A 12,466-nucleotide genomic window follows, 5' to 3' on the forward strand; every position below is an offset into this window, starting at 1 on the left:
TCAACATCAGCTGGTTACTAATGCTTTCGTATGGAATTGATGCATGCAGAAAATAAACACAAAATATTCAACTTCATTCGTCTTTAATCATGACAAGCGTGTAAAATTTAAAACTCACGTTTCGAAACTAAATTTGCTATTAAGCTATGCGATTTCTTTCATAAGTATTGCATTATCGAAGAAGAAATAATAATTGTACCAATCACTAATCTACATAAGTCTGGCTTAATGAACTAAGCATTCGAGATGCTTAAGAAATGTGTATCTCTATCGAAAGACTGGCGATTTAAGATTGAGAACCTCAAAAACGTTTTTCACATAAGCATCGTCTGGCTGATGCTTCCTCTTGCTGCCTGGTTGCAGGAATCTCTTAATAGCTGGTTTCTCTGACATTCTGCCCTGGAAAGACTGAAAGGAAATTGATGAGTCAATATGCAATCAATTAAGCAAAAATCATTGCTTTTATTTGACCCATAATGTGGGGATACAATGCATTCTTAGACACTATATTTTACAATTGACCTGTTGCTCAGTAGTTATGAAACGAGAAGCATGATTGGCAATTTCTTAGAAACATGAGGGTAAGCTGCACCTTGATGTTGGGGAACTGAGCCAGAATTCCAGGGAACTTCTCCTCTAACATCAGGGAACACTCCATCAGCTGGACATCTGCACAGCTTAGCTGTCCACCCACCAGGAAGATGGAACCAGAGACCGCCTGCAGGTTAAATCACACATGCAAATGTGTTGGTTACTGGATCTTTTTACATAACAAATGCCAAATTAATAGAACTTCAAAAGCGTAGTGTGACTCTTTTGGGGCTCAAAACATCACACTTGACCTGCTAATAACTTCAGTGGTTATAAAGGGACCCCATTTATATGCAGAATATGTTTAAGTGCAACGTTTGGGGATTTTGGAGCACTTAAGGCATGTGTTAATGGCATAAAACCTCCCCCCGAAGGAAGCAGCATCCCCTCTGTTCTTATGATTTACATGTCGTTGTGGTACCTTTTCAAACACTGGCAGGTAGCGGCCTGTTGCTTTTGTTTCTATCGTTTCCAGCTTGGTTTTCAATTCTGCAGGCGGTGTGAAGGGTAAAATCATGATCATCTCCATGAGATCGATCAGCCCCTCAGAATACATGTTGACCCTGAAAAGTAAAACAAATATTGATGTTCATGTTATATTGACTGCTGCAAATAATGCTCCAAAAATGGCATGGCTGTTTAAAAAAACATCATAAGACTTGCCACATTAAGAACATGTATAATATTATTAATGTCATACATTGCCCGCTCTTTCATGTCTTTTCCATTTAGATTGTATTTCTCTGCAATGTACTTCAAGATTGCCTTTGTCTGAACAAGATGCATGCCATCAATTTCCACCATTGGGACCTGTTCAAACATGAGCACTCCATCTACCAAGAAACAACGTGAAACTATTTAGGGAAATCTTCAAAAACATGATTAAAAAAAAAGTTACAAACACAAATATCTAACATATCAGAAACAGCATTGTGATAATAGGTGTCCTATTGGCTGCACAATAGGAAAAAAACATGATATTGTAGGTCAGAGGTAAATTAATTGTTAACAAGTAGGGTGTGTCAGCAAATATCCAATGGGCGGAAATTAAAGGCGGATGCCAAATGTATAGAATATGCAAAGGTTAGAATTGTCAACCACAAGAGACATTTGCACGAGATGATTTATTGAGATTATTTCTGCATCCAATTTACCAGCCAGAAGTTTTTCGTACTGGTCGCGGCTTGTTAAATGCACTTCGTCAAACTGTGAATAGAATGAATAGAAATTGTATTTACTAGTAGCCTACCAATCGCGCAGTAGGCTATATGCATTATTAAACATTCCTTAAAATTCCCGAACCGTCATGCGTCCCAATCGTGTGTCAAAGATTTACTCACCTCAACTTCAGCAACTGCAAGAAGCCAACGAATTGATTCCATTTTTCCTCTCCCATCGAAGTAGTGCAACACAACTTTTCCAGACATCGCTATTACAGGACCTTAAATACATTTGTAACACAAATATGTTACATTATTGGCATTAATAATATCTATATCTAAACATATATCCATTATGAAATGCAAAAAGGCTCTCTAGAGTCTACAAATATGTAGTTCTACAAACCTTAACCAAACTCGCAAAAAAAAATAGTGAACAATGAAGCTTGACAGCGCTACTCTTGTTATGCAACTGTTGATCTGGATGTCGACTGACCAAATACTCCGTTTCCAAGAATGGGCAAGTACACTTGCAGTGGACCAATGGACTGAGAAACGTCGACATCTCCTGGCCAATGACAAATAGGCCAATTCGCGATGCATTGTGGGAATTATAACTAACTGGTATTTGTTTTAATAAATACACCTACGGGAACGCAACGACGATAATCGTCCATGTTTATTTAATCCTCACAATACTTTCTTAACAATACATGCAAAAAAGTAATTAGCGTAATGTAAAACCTTGACTGAGACGAGTATGCACACAGAGAGGTATATAAACACGCATCCCGCTTGCACTCATTGGATGTGAGGGCGATCTGGCTGCGACATCTGTCACCCCATTGATCGCTAGGGTTGATTCGGCTGATCTGGCTGGCTAGGCGGGTGTCCCCTTCCTCCCTCCGTTCCATGTGTGTCCCTCCCGAAGCCCCGCGCTCGGTGCTAGTGGACGTATCCCGGCGGACGAGCATCGTTGGTATACCAGTAGCTGCTCCCCTGCTAGAACCTCCAAACAAGCTCAAGGCCCATTTGTAGGAGAAACGTAGGGAAGTCAAGCTCCAAGACTTCAGACACATCCAAATGAGGCGCTGCACGTGGCAGTCTGCCGTAATTTTTTAACCTTTTTTTTTTTTAAAATAATATGTTTCGACCACCTCCAAATAATTCACAGTAAACCAAGCATCAGTCAGCATAATTTCCTTTAATTTATTTGTCACTGAAATAAAGCACCGGCATAACTCGAAATTGGTGCCAAAAGTTGCATTAATAATGTTATAATGCGTCAAAACAAGTATAAAATACATTTTAAGCATACATCTTAAGTATAAAAGTAATTAATATAAAATATAATGTCAAAAAAGTAACAAACAGATACACACGCACACAAAATGCAACAAAACAGTAAAATCTATAAATAAATTAAATGGTCATTCACTTTTTATATATTTTTTAAGACACAAAGTGAATACATGTTTATATTATCAATAATCTTTTCAAGCAGATCGGCAACTTTTCTGTGAAACTAAACAAATGATTGAAGGCCATAACAACAAAGGAAGGTCTGGTAATACTCTCTGGCCCATGTAAACTGGATAAAATAAAATAATGATATGTTGATACCATAAAAATAGTATGGCTTCAGTACAACTGATTCAGCACAGTAATATTAATAAAGAAATACGAATCAGAAACATTTTAAAACAGGTAAATTCTCCAGGCGAACTGGATACACTTAAAAAGAACACATCGCACAACATACTGTACATATTACACATCGAATAAAACCCAAGTTATTGCTATACAGAAGATATGTACAAATGCCATTGTTTGAGTAACATCAGTAACACCTATGCCTACTCTTGTGAGGGAAAGAGTTTTTTTGAGGCACACAGAAACCCCTTGAACCATGCAAGGTAATGAGGCCAGTCAGCGGTGCCCATATTTGGCGGACCAGTCTCTCCTCCCATGGAGGCTTTGTGCGGGGGGGTGAGGCACCAGACCGGGGGTGCTTTTGCTGGCAGAGGGAGCGTAAGAGGAGGTGCCCACGTGACTTCGGTTGGACCTCCACGTTGCATAATCTAAACGTAGGACAAACAGGGGAAAGGATTGTTCAAACAACACTGAATCCACACCAACACAGAAATGAAAACGAAGAGCCACAAAGAGAAAACAAAGAGCCACAGTCGGAAATGATAACAAAGATACATAAAAACAACGCAAAGATAATACACAACCATCAAATGAATTACTAACTCGATGCTGTGTAACTTGGATCCAAGGTGGATCCCATTGGTGATCCTCTGTGTCCAGCAGAACCAAGCTCCTTTTTGAGATAGGTTGGCACGTATCCGCTGGGGATTGTATTGGTGCCTGCAGACAATTTGAAAAATAACAGAAGTTATTAATACATGCCCCGTGTGAATGAAATAGGGGTCTGGGAAAGCTGTGGAAAACACACTGCTGCATTACCATGAAGGCCTCTGTTTGGGAGCGTTCCTCCAAAGGGAATGCTGTGGTTTCCCCACAAGTGGCTGCTACTCAAGTCTTTGTTTGAAATCACCGTCTGATTCTTTTTGGTACCGATTCCTGGAAGAAACCAATAAAAGGAAATGTAATAGGATATGATAATGCAATAATACGTTACTGTCGGAATAGTCTGACATTTAATCTGACGTTACAATTGCATAATGCACTGGTTTGTTCAAAAACAAGTTGCCAGTCATTAGAATACAAGACAATAAAATATGCAAAAACAAAACAATGGCAAATCAGATTCTATTAGGACTTATTCAACAAGTTTGAACTATTATTTATAATGAAATATGCTGTTACCAGGTAAATATCTGGACTGCTTTAGGTAATGCTGCTTTGCAGAGGCAGTTCTTGAAGGCTCCAGGTACGTGGATGAAGCCTTATTCAGATTCAATGGACTCTCTTCCTTGCCATTAGGCCGGCTGAAATCCAGAGCATTTCCATATCTAAGAAAAGACGGTAATTACACGACAGTGAGACGGTAGTTTATGTGTTGTAGAGAGGAGGGTTCAAAACATCTGTCTCAATAAGTACTCCACTGAAGCCAGTTTAAAGATCAAACATGTAATATTTATAAAGCCAAAAAAAGTTTAAAATCACCGCACACTGGTAGGTTGATTTATTTATGTAAACGCATGGTTTACATAAATAAATCAGCTTACCAGTGTGCGGTGATTTTAAACTTTTCTCGCTTTATACTATTGCTGGCTGCACATCACCGGCACCTGAGAATCAAAAGGCTGTGCACAGGGACTTCGTTCATGTTAACATATATGTTTATGACATTTTGGATTTGTTACTTATTTGATATTTAGCGAAGCAGCTCAAAGACCTGGTGACATTCACTCTTCAACTTGGAACACAGTTGCACAGCAAAAACCCAATTGAGCTCCGATCTCTTGACACGCGCGTAACAAAAGGCCGGAACCTGCTGGCCGCCTCCGCTCCCTGCTTGGGCTTCTCCACGGAGTAGTGAGCTTTGCCCCCCAGGGGCAGCAGCTCGGTGTCCTCGTAGTCCTCCCAGTCGTCCGCCTTCAGCAGCCCCGTGCTGTGGCCCCAGCGCCGCCGGCCCGCCTTGGGCTTCGTCTGCAAGCTCAGGGCGCTTCCGTTCTCCGGATCCGGTCTCAGCTTCAGCAGGAAAAAAATAAAATGCTCAATGCACCGTCATTAACATTTTCATTTACATTTAGGGCATTTAGCAGACGCTTTTATCCAAAGCGACTTACAATAAGTACATTTGTCATAAGAAGTGAAGCAATATATCGCTGTCGGTGCAGTAGAGATGTTCATAGAACCAAACCGAAGTACCAACAATCGCTAGGCTATCCCATTCCCCCTATACAGCACTGATAGCAGCTACTGCAGATGCTGCACAATTAAGTACTATGAATAAGTACAACGTACATTAAGTGCGCACATTAAGGGCAGCTCCCAGGCTCTGGAACTCCCTTCCCCCAAAGACATCAGACTCAGAGTCCCGCCCAGTTCTCCAGTCACGCCTCAAGACCCATCTTTTCTCTACTACCTCCTCTACTGCCTTCTCTAAGCGCCCACCCATCCATACGTGCGTCAGTGCTGTATGTCTGTTGTTTGTTCTACCACCACCACCGCCCCTCAGTGTAAAGCGACTTTGAGCCATAGAATAGCGCTACTTAAATCCCATTTCTTATTGCCATCACCCCTGTGGCTAAACGAACGGGTAATGCTGGGCCCAGGCTCACTTTGCTCGGGAGGCCTTTGTCCGTGATGTACGGGAGGTGGCCCTGCGGGGCCCGCTGGGCCTCCTGCGGCGTTGGGGCGTGGCCGGGCGGCGGCCCCCGCGGCAGCGCACCGTGCCGCTGGTACACGGCGGCCTGGTGGCCCGCGGACGGCGGCGGTGGCGGCGGCTGGATCGGCTGCAGCGGCCGGGGAGGGTGGGGGGGGTGCTGGCTGGCGGGCGGCGGCAGCGGCTGGTTGGGGGGAACCGGCTGGAGCAGGAGGGGTTGCTGGTGGGGAATGTGCTGGGGCTGGGGCGCGACCAGGGCGGGCTGGGGCCTGCCCTGGTCCAGGATCTGCTGGGGCGTGCCCAGCGCCTGGCCCACGTAGAAGTAGGAGTAGCGGAGAGCCTGGGGGTGCAGGCGGAGAGAGGTGAGGGCACGTCTACCTGTGTCTGTGAGGACCCCACCCTTCCTGCTTTGGCTGGTGTGTTATTGTAGTATTAAGCCCTGGATGGGTGAGGCCACTAGCTTAATGGGTACCACCTGAAGCTAGGAAGGGCTATTCAAGAGCCACCTTCCCTAATATGGCTCTGTCACACCAGAATTGTACAGGGGGCGAAAATTGTACCGCCTACGTAATCGGCGTGCGAAAATTCCAAACCTGCCTGGCAACTGACGATCGGTAACGGACGATCGCGTCGAACGTTGCCTGGCAACGGACGATCGCGTCGAACGTTGCCTGGCAACGGACGATCGCGTCGAACGTTGCCTGGCAACGGACGATCGCGTCGAACGCTGCCTGGCAACGGACGATTGCGTCGAACGATGTCGTCTATTATCTACATTAAATTAACCCAAGCTAGCTAGACTACGATACACTTTAAACACTCAGTTTACTTGCTAAATTCGATTAAACAATTAAATACAATACAAATATAAACTACGATACATTTTAAACAATCAGTTTACTAGCTAAATTTGATTAAACAATTAAATACAATCCAAATATAAACTACGATACACTTTAAACACTCAGTTTACTAGCTAAATTCAATACAATACAAATACAAAGTAAAAACAAGTGTTATCGGTATTATGTTATTTCGTCCTGATGAGCGCAAATATTTTTTGCAACCTGCCTGGCAACGGACAATGGCGTCGATCGATAACGCGATGTTTCGACGCGTATTACGTAGCAGTACAATTTTCGCCCCCGGTACAATTTTGGTGTGACAGCGCCTGTGTCATTGTTCAGTGCTTTTAAAGACTTGAGTCGACAGAAACACAACTCGACGTTACCTGGCTAGAAGCTGGCCTCTTCTTGGGATCCCACTGCAGTAGATCTCTCATCAGGTGGATGGCTTCAGCGCTGGCGTTGGGGATCAGCGTCCGCAGAAGGCTCGGTACACATTGGGGCCAGCGGAAATTCATGGAGCTTGCCAACTGGAAGCCCTCTGGCCAGTCATTCTGGAAGGTAGAGGACGGAGAAATAAAAAAAACTACCCACACTTACTGGGCTGTGGCTGGGCAGATCCTGAAAGATAACCGAGAGTACGCCATATATTGATGCATGATGTGTCTAAGGCAAAAGTAGTTAAAAACCAATTGGCCATTGCTAGTAGAAAATCGAATAATAAAGGCTCCAAATGAAGAAATGATTGCGATGATGGCCTAGGTTGAGATGAAGTATGACTTTAACAGCTCATTTATGTACACACGGTAAAACTGCGTACCTTCTTGGGTGTTCCCAGCACTTGGCAGATTTTGAAGATGGTGTCTATTTCACTGGATCCTGGGAACAAGGGTCTGAGTGTGTAGAGTTCGGCCATGATGCAGCCCACGGCCCACTGGTCTATGGGGGAGCTGTAGGACACGGATCTGAGCAGCACTTCGGGGGCTCGGTACCTGGGGAAGGGGGGGGGGGGGGACACTAAGCTCCTTACTTGCTATCTCAAAAGTCTCTTTTCACAGGGGTCACAATAGGAGAAACCGGTATAATAATAATAATAATCATAATAGATTTTCACAGCGCTTTTCTTTGTACTCAAAGACACTTCACCAAAAAGGAATTCATGCAGACAGTACAGACACTCAAACAAAAGGCAAATAAACTGTCATGGTCTGTCTGTTTCCTTGTTTTGGTGTGTTTCCTGTTCTACTTTGGTATCTCTGTCTTGTTTCTCCCCATGTCCGGTCAAGTTTCCCTCCTGTGTGACAACTGCCGCCTCCCCTAATGTGTGTCAGCTGTTACTCGTTGCGTGCCCTGTGTTTAGTATTTAAGCCCTTGTCTTTCCTTTGTTCCTTGTCGGATCATTGTAGTTCGTGGTGAGTTGTGTCTCCGGTGTTACCCGCGTCACCTGTGTTCTCGGTGCTCCTTGCCTTTTTCGTTAATAGATTATCCTTTACCCGAACTGTCTGCTATTGGGTCCTACCTGCCTGCCTGCGACCCGCTACCCGTGACATAAACAACACTACAACTATAGACACATTAAGAGAGAGAGGGTGGAAGACGGCGGAGGATGATTTGCCGGATGTCGCAGGTGGTCCTGAAGAGATGGTATTTAAACTGACTTTTGAAAAGGAGTGTATCAGCGTTTCGGATGGCCAGAGGGAGGGAGCTCTAGAGGGTTCCAGTATAGAGCATGTGACACTAATTATGGGTGAGTTCCATGTATTGTACTGCAGTGGTAACGGATCAAACTAGCAAAGATGCCAGATGAACTACACCCTGACTTTGTTTACAACACAAGAATATCCTTGCACAAAAAAAGTGTTCCCCACTGGGATAGGGCGGCGCCTACGAGAGCACAATACAAGATAAGATCTTGTTCCTGTTGAAAAACAGGGAAGAGAAGACTTACCATCTGGTAGAGACATAGTCTGTGTACGGAGGGCGAGATCTGATCTCCCGAGCCAGCCCAAAGTCTGCTATCTTCACCAGCTCTGGTCCGATGCACAGGAGGTTCTCAGGCTTCATATCTCTGTGGAAGAATCCTACACAGGCCACATTGTATGGTTAACCCGGGGGCGTAAAGTAGATTTAGCATTAGAGTGGAGAATGCACACAAAAATAAATGGTTGCTCAAGACACCAACATAAGACGCACCATGTTTGTGAATGAATGTAAGCCCTTGAAGTATCTGAAACATAATGTTTCTTACAGCAGATTCAGGAAACAAACGAGCCCTGGCAAAAGAGGAAATCAGATCAAAAACTGAATTGATAGATTTCAAATATATTTGAACAAAGGTATGGTATGCATCATGTCAAACATAAATCAATGAATACATACCTGTCTTTCATTAGCTGATACAAGTTCTCCTTCATGTACTCAAATACAAAGTATAAGTGGTCATTCTCTCGAATAACCTCCTTGAGTTTAACCACATTGGCATGGTTGAGCTTCTTTAAGGACTGAAAGTGAAGAGAAAAAGATGAGATTACCAACCTTCACCAGAAGCTGACCATATTCAAGTATCTGTCAACATGCCGGACACAATACTGAACCACTGCAGCACATTTTGAAAGCGTGTCTATTTTTATACAAAGAATTATTCAAGAAAAGTATCTTCATTAAACACTCCAAAAGTGGAGTTATACTTTCGGCAGGAGCCTAACTTTATTTCAGATCAGAGAAAGTGAAGAGATTTACTTTAATCATGCACTGGAGTGATATAGGTTTAACAATTCTACATTTGGTAAGGGAGAAGCCACAGCAGGTTTGGGAGTTTTTCTTATGGTTTAACAGGCTGTATTCAATAACCGCACAGAGATGCTAAAGGGCTGATTATGGTTCCACGTTTACGCAACGCAATGACCACTTAGACGCCTTGACGCAATCCTGAACCTTCATGGTTCTTCGTTGGATTTTAGTAAGCCGACCAATCACAGCCTTTGCTGCTGCGTCGCCTCAATGTAAGATTAACACTTTTGGGAGTCGCACGTCAGGCCCTTGCGGTGGACGCAAGGAGAGTCCGCAAGGACGTAAGGGGTCCGTAAACCCCCTTGCGTCGCGTGAACGTGGGACCATAATAAGCCCTTAAGGGCTAGGCTACAACGTTCTAAAGGGAATGGTTCGGCCGCTTTAACTTCTAAAGAGGAATGCAAGGGACAGAATCCAGAGATAATAGCCAAACGCACACAAGAATCACCTTCTATATTTTCTGTTTTGTAATTGTGAGCCTTGGGAAAATGTTAATCATTGTTGATGAAGGACAGGGGTGGGCAAAAAAACGAATTAAGGTCAGATGACATAATCCACTTGCATAATAATAAAATCATTATTCCTGAAGAAAGAGTTCAATTGATTCCGCCTACACACTTACATACAGAATGTTTCTGTTAATAACGATTCTCTTGATAAAAACAAGTTAAATGGTTGACTTACTTTGACCTCACGAAGATTCATGCATTCTTCCCAGGAGTAAAACTTCCTCTTCATTCTGTAAAAACATAAAATCAGGGGTTGAGAAACAAAATGTCAACACACGGTTTGAGACTTGAGAAGGCCTCACTTTATTCTACTCCTGTCTTTTTCCACCCGTGGTACTTGGGATTTCGTTCTTGAAATAGACACAATATCACAAAAATGGAAAAATGATAGAAAGTTGTACATAAATTATAGTTAGTCAGAAAGATTATTATTATGGCTTGTTATTATTTAAAAAAAAACTGTCATTTTGTGAATTGCTGACTTTTTCTTTCCATTTTCCCCACTGGCCAGTGTGTGTAAATGAGGGCAGTGGATGAATGGTGGTCATTAGGAATTGAATGAGGCTCAATAATACTCACTTCTTTATGGCAACCAGCTCTCCCGATTCCAGACTGCGGCCGAGGACGACTGAGCCGTAGGTTCCATCCCCCAGCTGTCTGATAGTCGTGTATCGATTCATTGTGAGTCCCCTACCACAACATCGTCTATGAGTAGGCTATGGTGATGTTTATTATATTCTACTGCCGAGTGTAACCAAATGTTGCTGGGACAACAGCAGTAGAAACTGTCCAAAGCTGGCGAACGCATGCTGCCATATGCACCACCCTTACACCTAAGGGTAGGGAGAAGATTGTGAACACCATAAGTATGCTTATGATGAACATTTGTCATTTCAAAGTTATAAACAGACACTATTTAAATGATAAAAAGACCATACATCAACTTAACAGGAAGGGGTTAAGTTACATTCATCATACATTCATTCGCTGTCATAGTTGCATCTTTACATTATCATGTAATAGCCTTAATACATACTTGATACGTTGTTCATTACCAATTTATGCATTAATACACTTCATTAAAAACATTGTCCATCCGTGTTTGGTTTTAATAATTGCTATGTATGATTATATTAATATAAAAACCTTGACGTTATATTTGATCGCATGGGCTAAACTAAACCAGACTCGTTGTAAGGTTGGTACGTTTGTAGATCTTTGGATTTAAGGAACAGTAATAATCCGGATTTTCTATACATACACTATTTGCAAACCGAATGTAAACACAAGTGTTTACATTGGGCTGCTTCTCTCTGGTGGGGGCCGACTGACTAGGATGAACGTTAAATGAAATGCACACAAACACAAATTCAATCCTCACCCTTCTTCTGTGAATGCTATATGCAGCCATATCGTACTATCCGTAAACCGGAGGGATTAATTGTCATGATTAAAGTTGTGTATTCATATCAAGTCTTTGCTCACAACACAGCAGTGATTTAACGAACATTAGGTTCTGTATCCTCAGGCGGGATCATAACAATCTCGCGTTGTCTCGCGAGACGGTATACCGAGTGATATAAAGAGATGGTGCCGCCTAGTGGCGGGCGACCAACACGCATGCACAAGTGTTCAGAAGCGGATTATTTCTAGGTAAAACATTACACTTAATTGGAAATGATAGTGTGCGTGTGCGTGTGCGTGTGTGTGTGTGTGATTCTACTTATCCAATGGATGAATAATCCTACGATATGGTATATAGAACACTGTCTGTACAAAACGCAGACAAAATTACTTTATTGATCCCAGGAGGGCATTTTTCTGTTGCTGAGGATAATATCAAAAAGAAAACATACCTTTATTTTGTAATAAATTATATGTTGGAAGGTAAATCACAAGTATCTGAAGTCATAACCTTATTGAAAGCGTCATTCACTCTGTAATAAAATATCTGTAACAAAATAGGAAACAAAACAGTCCTTGGTTTCCGGCCCAGGATCTGTGCCGCCCCCCCGAGAAGTTTAGCCATAACATTGCAGTACTTCTGGGTCCTGGCTAAGCGAAACATTTACATACACAAATTGAACGTCCATAACGTTTCTAGCTTTGGATGAACATCTTCTACATCCACGCCCTGGCAGTAGTTAACCTCGTTCCTAGGGTTCCCTAAATGAGCGTTATTGGCGAGAGGGAGAGGGCGGGACTTTCAGTTAAACTGGCTTAGCGGTGAATGAGGGGGATGGATTTTCGATAACCGTTTTTTCTCGTTAG

General features: G+C 42.8%; 2 protein-coding genes across 2 annotated transcripts; both read right to left on the reverse strand.

The window, feature by feature from the left end:
• Positions 1–66: 66 nt before the first annotated feature.
• LOC115559880 (glutathione S-transferase) lies at positions 67–2,307 on the reverse strand. Its single transcript, XM_030379031.1, has 7 exons — positions 2,158–2,307; positions 1,932–2,032; positions 1,746–1,797; positions 1,292–1,424; positions 1,013–1,154; positions 593–718; positions 67–408 (listed from the first exon to the last, which is right to left on the reverse strand). Exons 2-7 carry the CDS (start codon positions 2,016–2,018, stop codon positions 268–270), a joined length of 681 nt encoding a protein of 226 aa, XP_030234891.1. The 5' UTR covers positions 2,019–2,032; positions 2,158–2,307; the 3' UTR covers positions 67–267.
• A 628-nt stretch (positions 2,308–2,935) lies between these two features.
• On the reverse strand, positions 2,936–11,762 carry cilk1 (ciliogenesis associated kinase 1). Its single transcript, XM_030379034.1, has 14 exons — positions 11,577–11,762; positions 10,775–11,028; positions 10,371–10,425; positions 9,276–9,397; positions 9,090–9,169; positions 8,845–8,977; positions 7,717–7,888; positions 7,283–7,450; positions 6,008–6,391; positions 5,215–5,414; positions 4,587–4,732; positions 4,224–4,340; positions 4,008–4,124; positions 2,936–3,832 (listed from the first exon to the last, which is right to left on the reverse strand). Exons 2-14 carry the CDS (start codon positions 10,873–10,875, stop codon positions 3,681–3,683), a joined length of 1,947 nt encoding a protein of 648 aa, XP_030234894.1. The 5' UTR covers positions 10,876–11,028; positions 11,577–11,762; the 3' UTR covers positions 2,936–3,680.
• Positions 11,763–12,466: the final 704 nt, after the last annotated feature.

The sequence above is a fragment of the Gadus morhua genome, chromosome 15 (genome assembly GCF_902167405.1).
Source record: "Gadus morhua chromosome 15, gadMor3.0, whole genome shotgun sequence".
Classification (NCBI taxonomy): Eukaryota; Metazoa; Chordata; class Actinopteri; order Gadiformes; family Gadidae; genus Gadus; species Gadus morhua.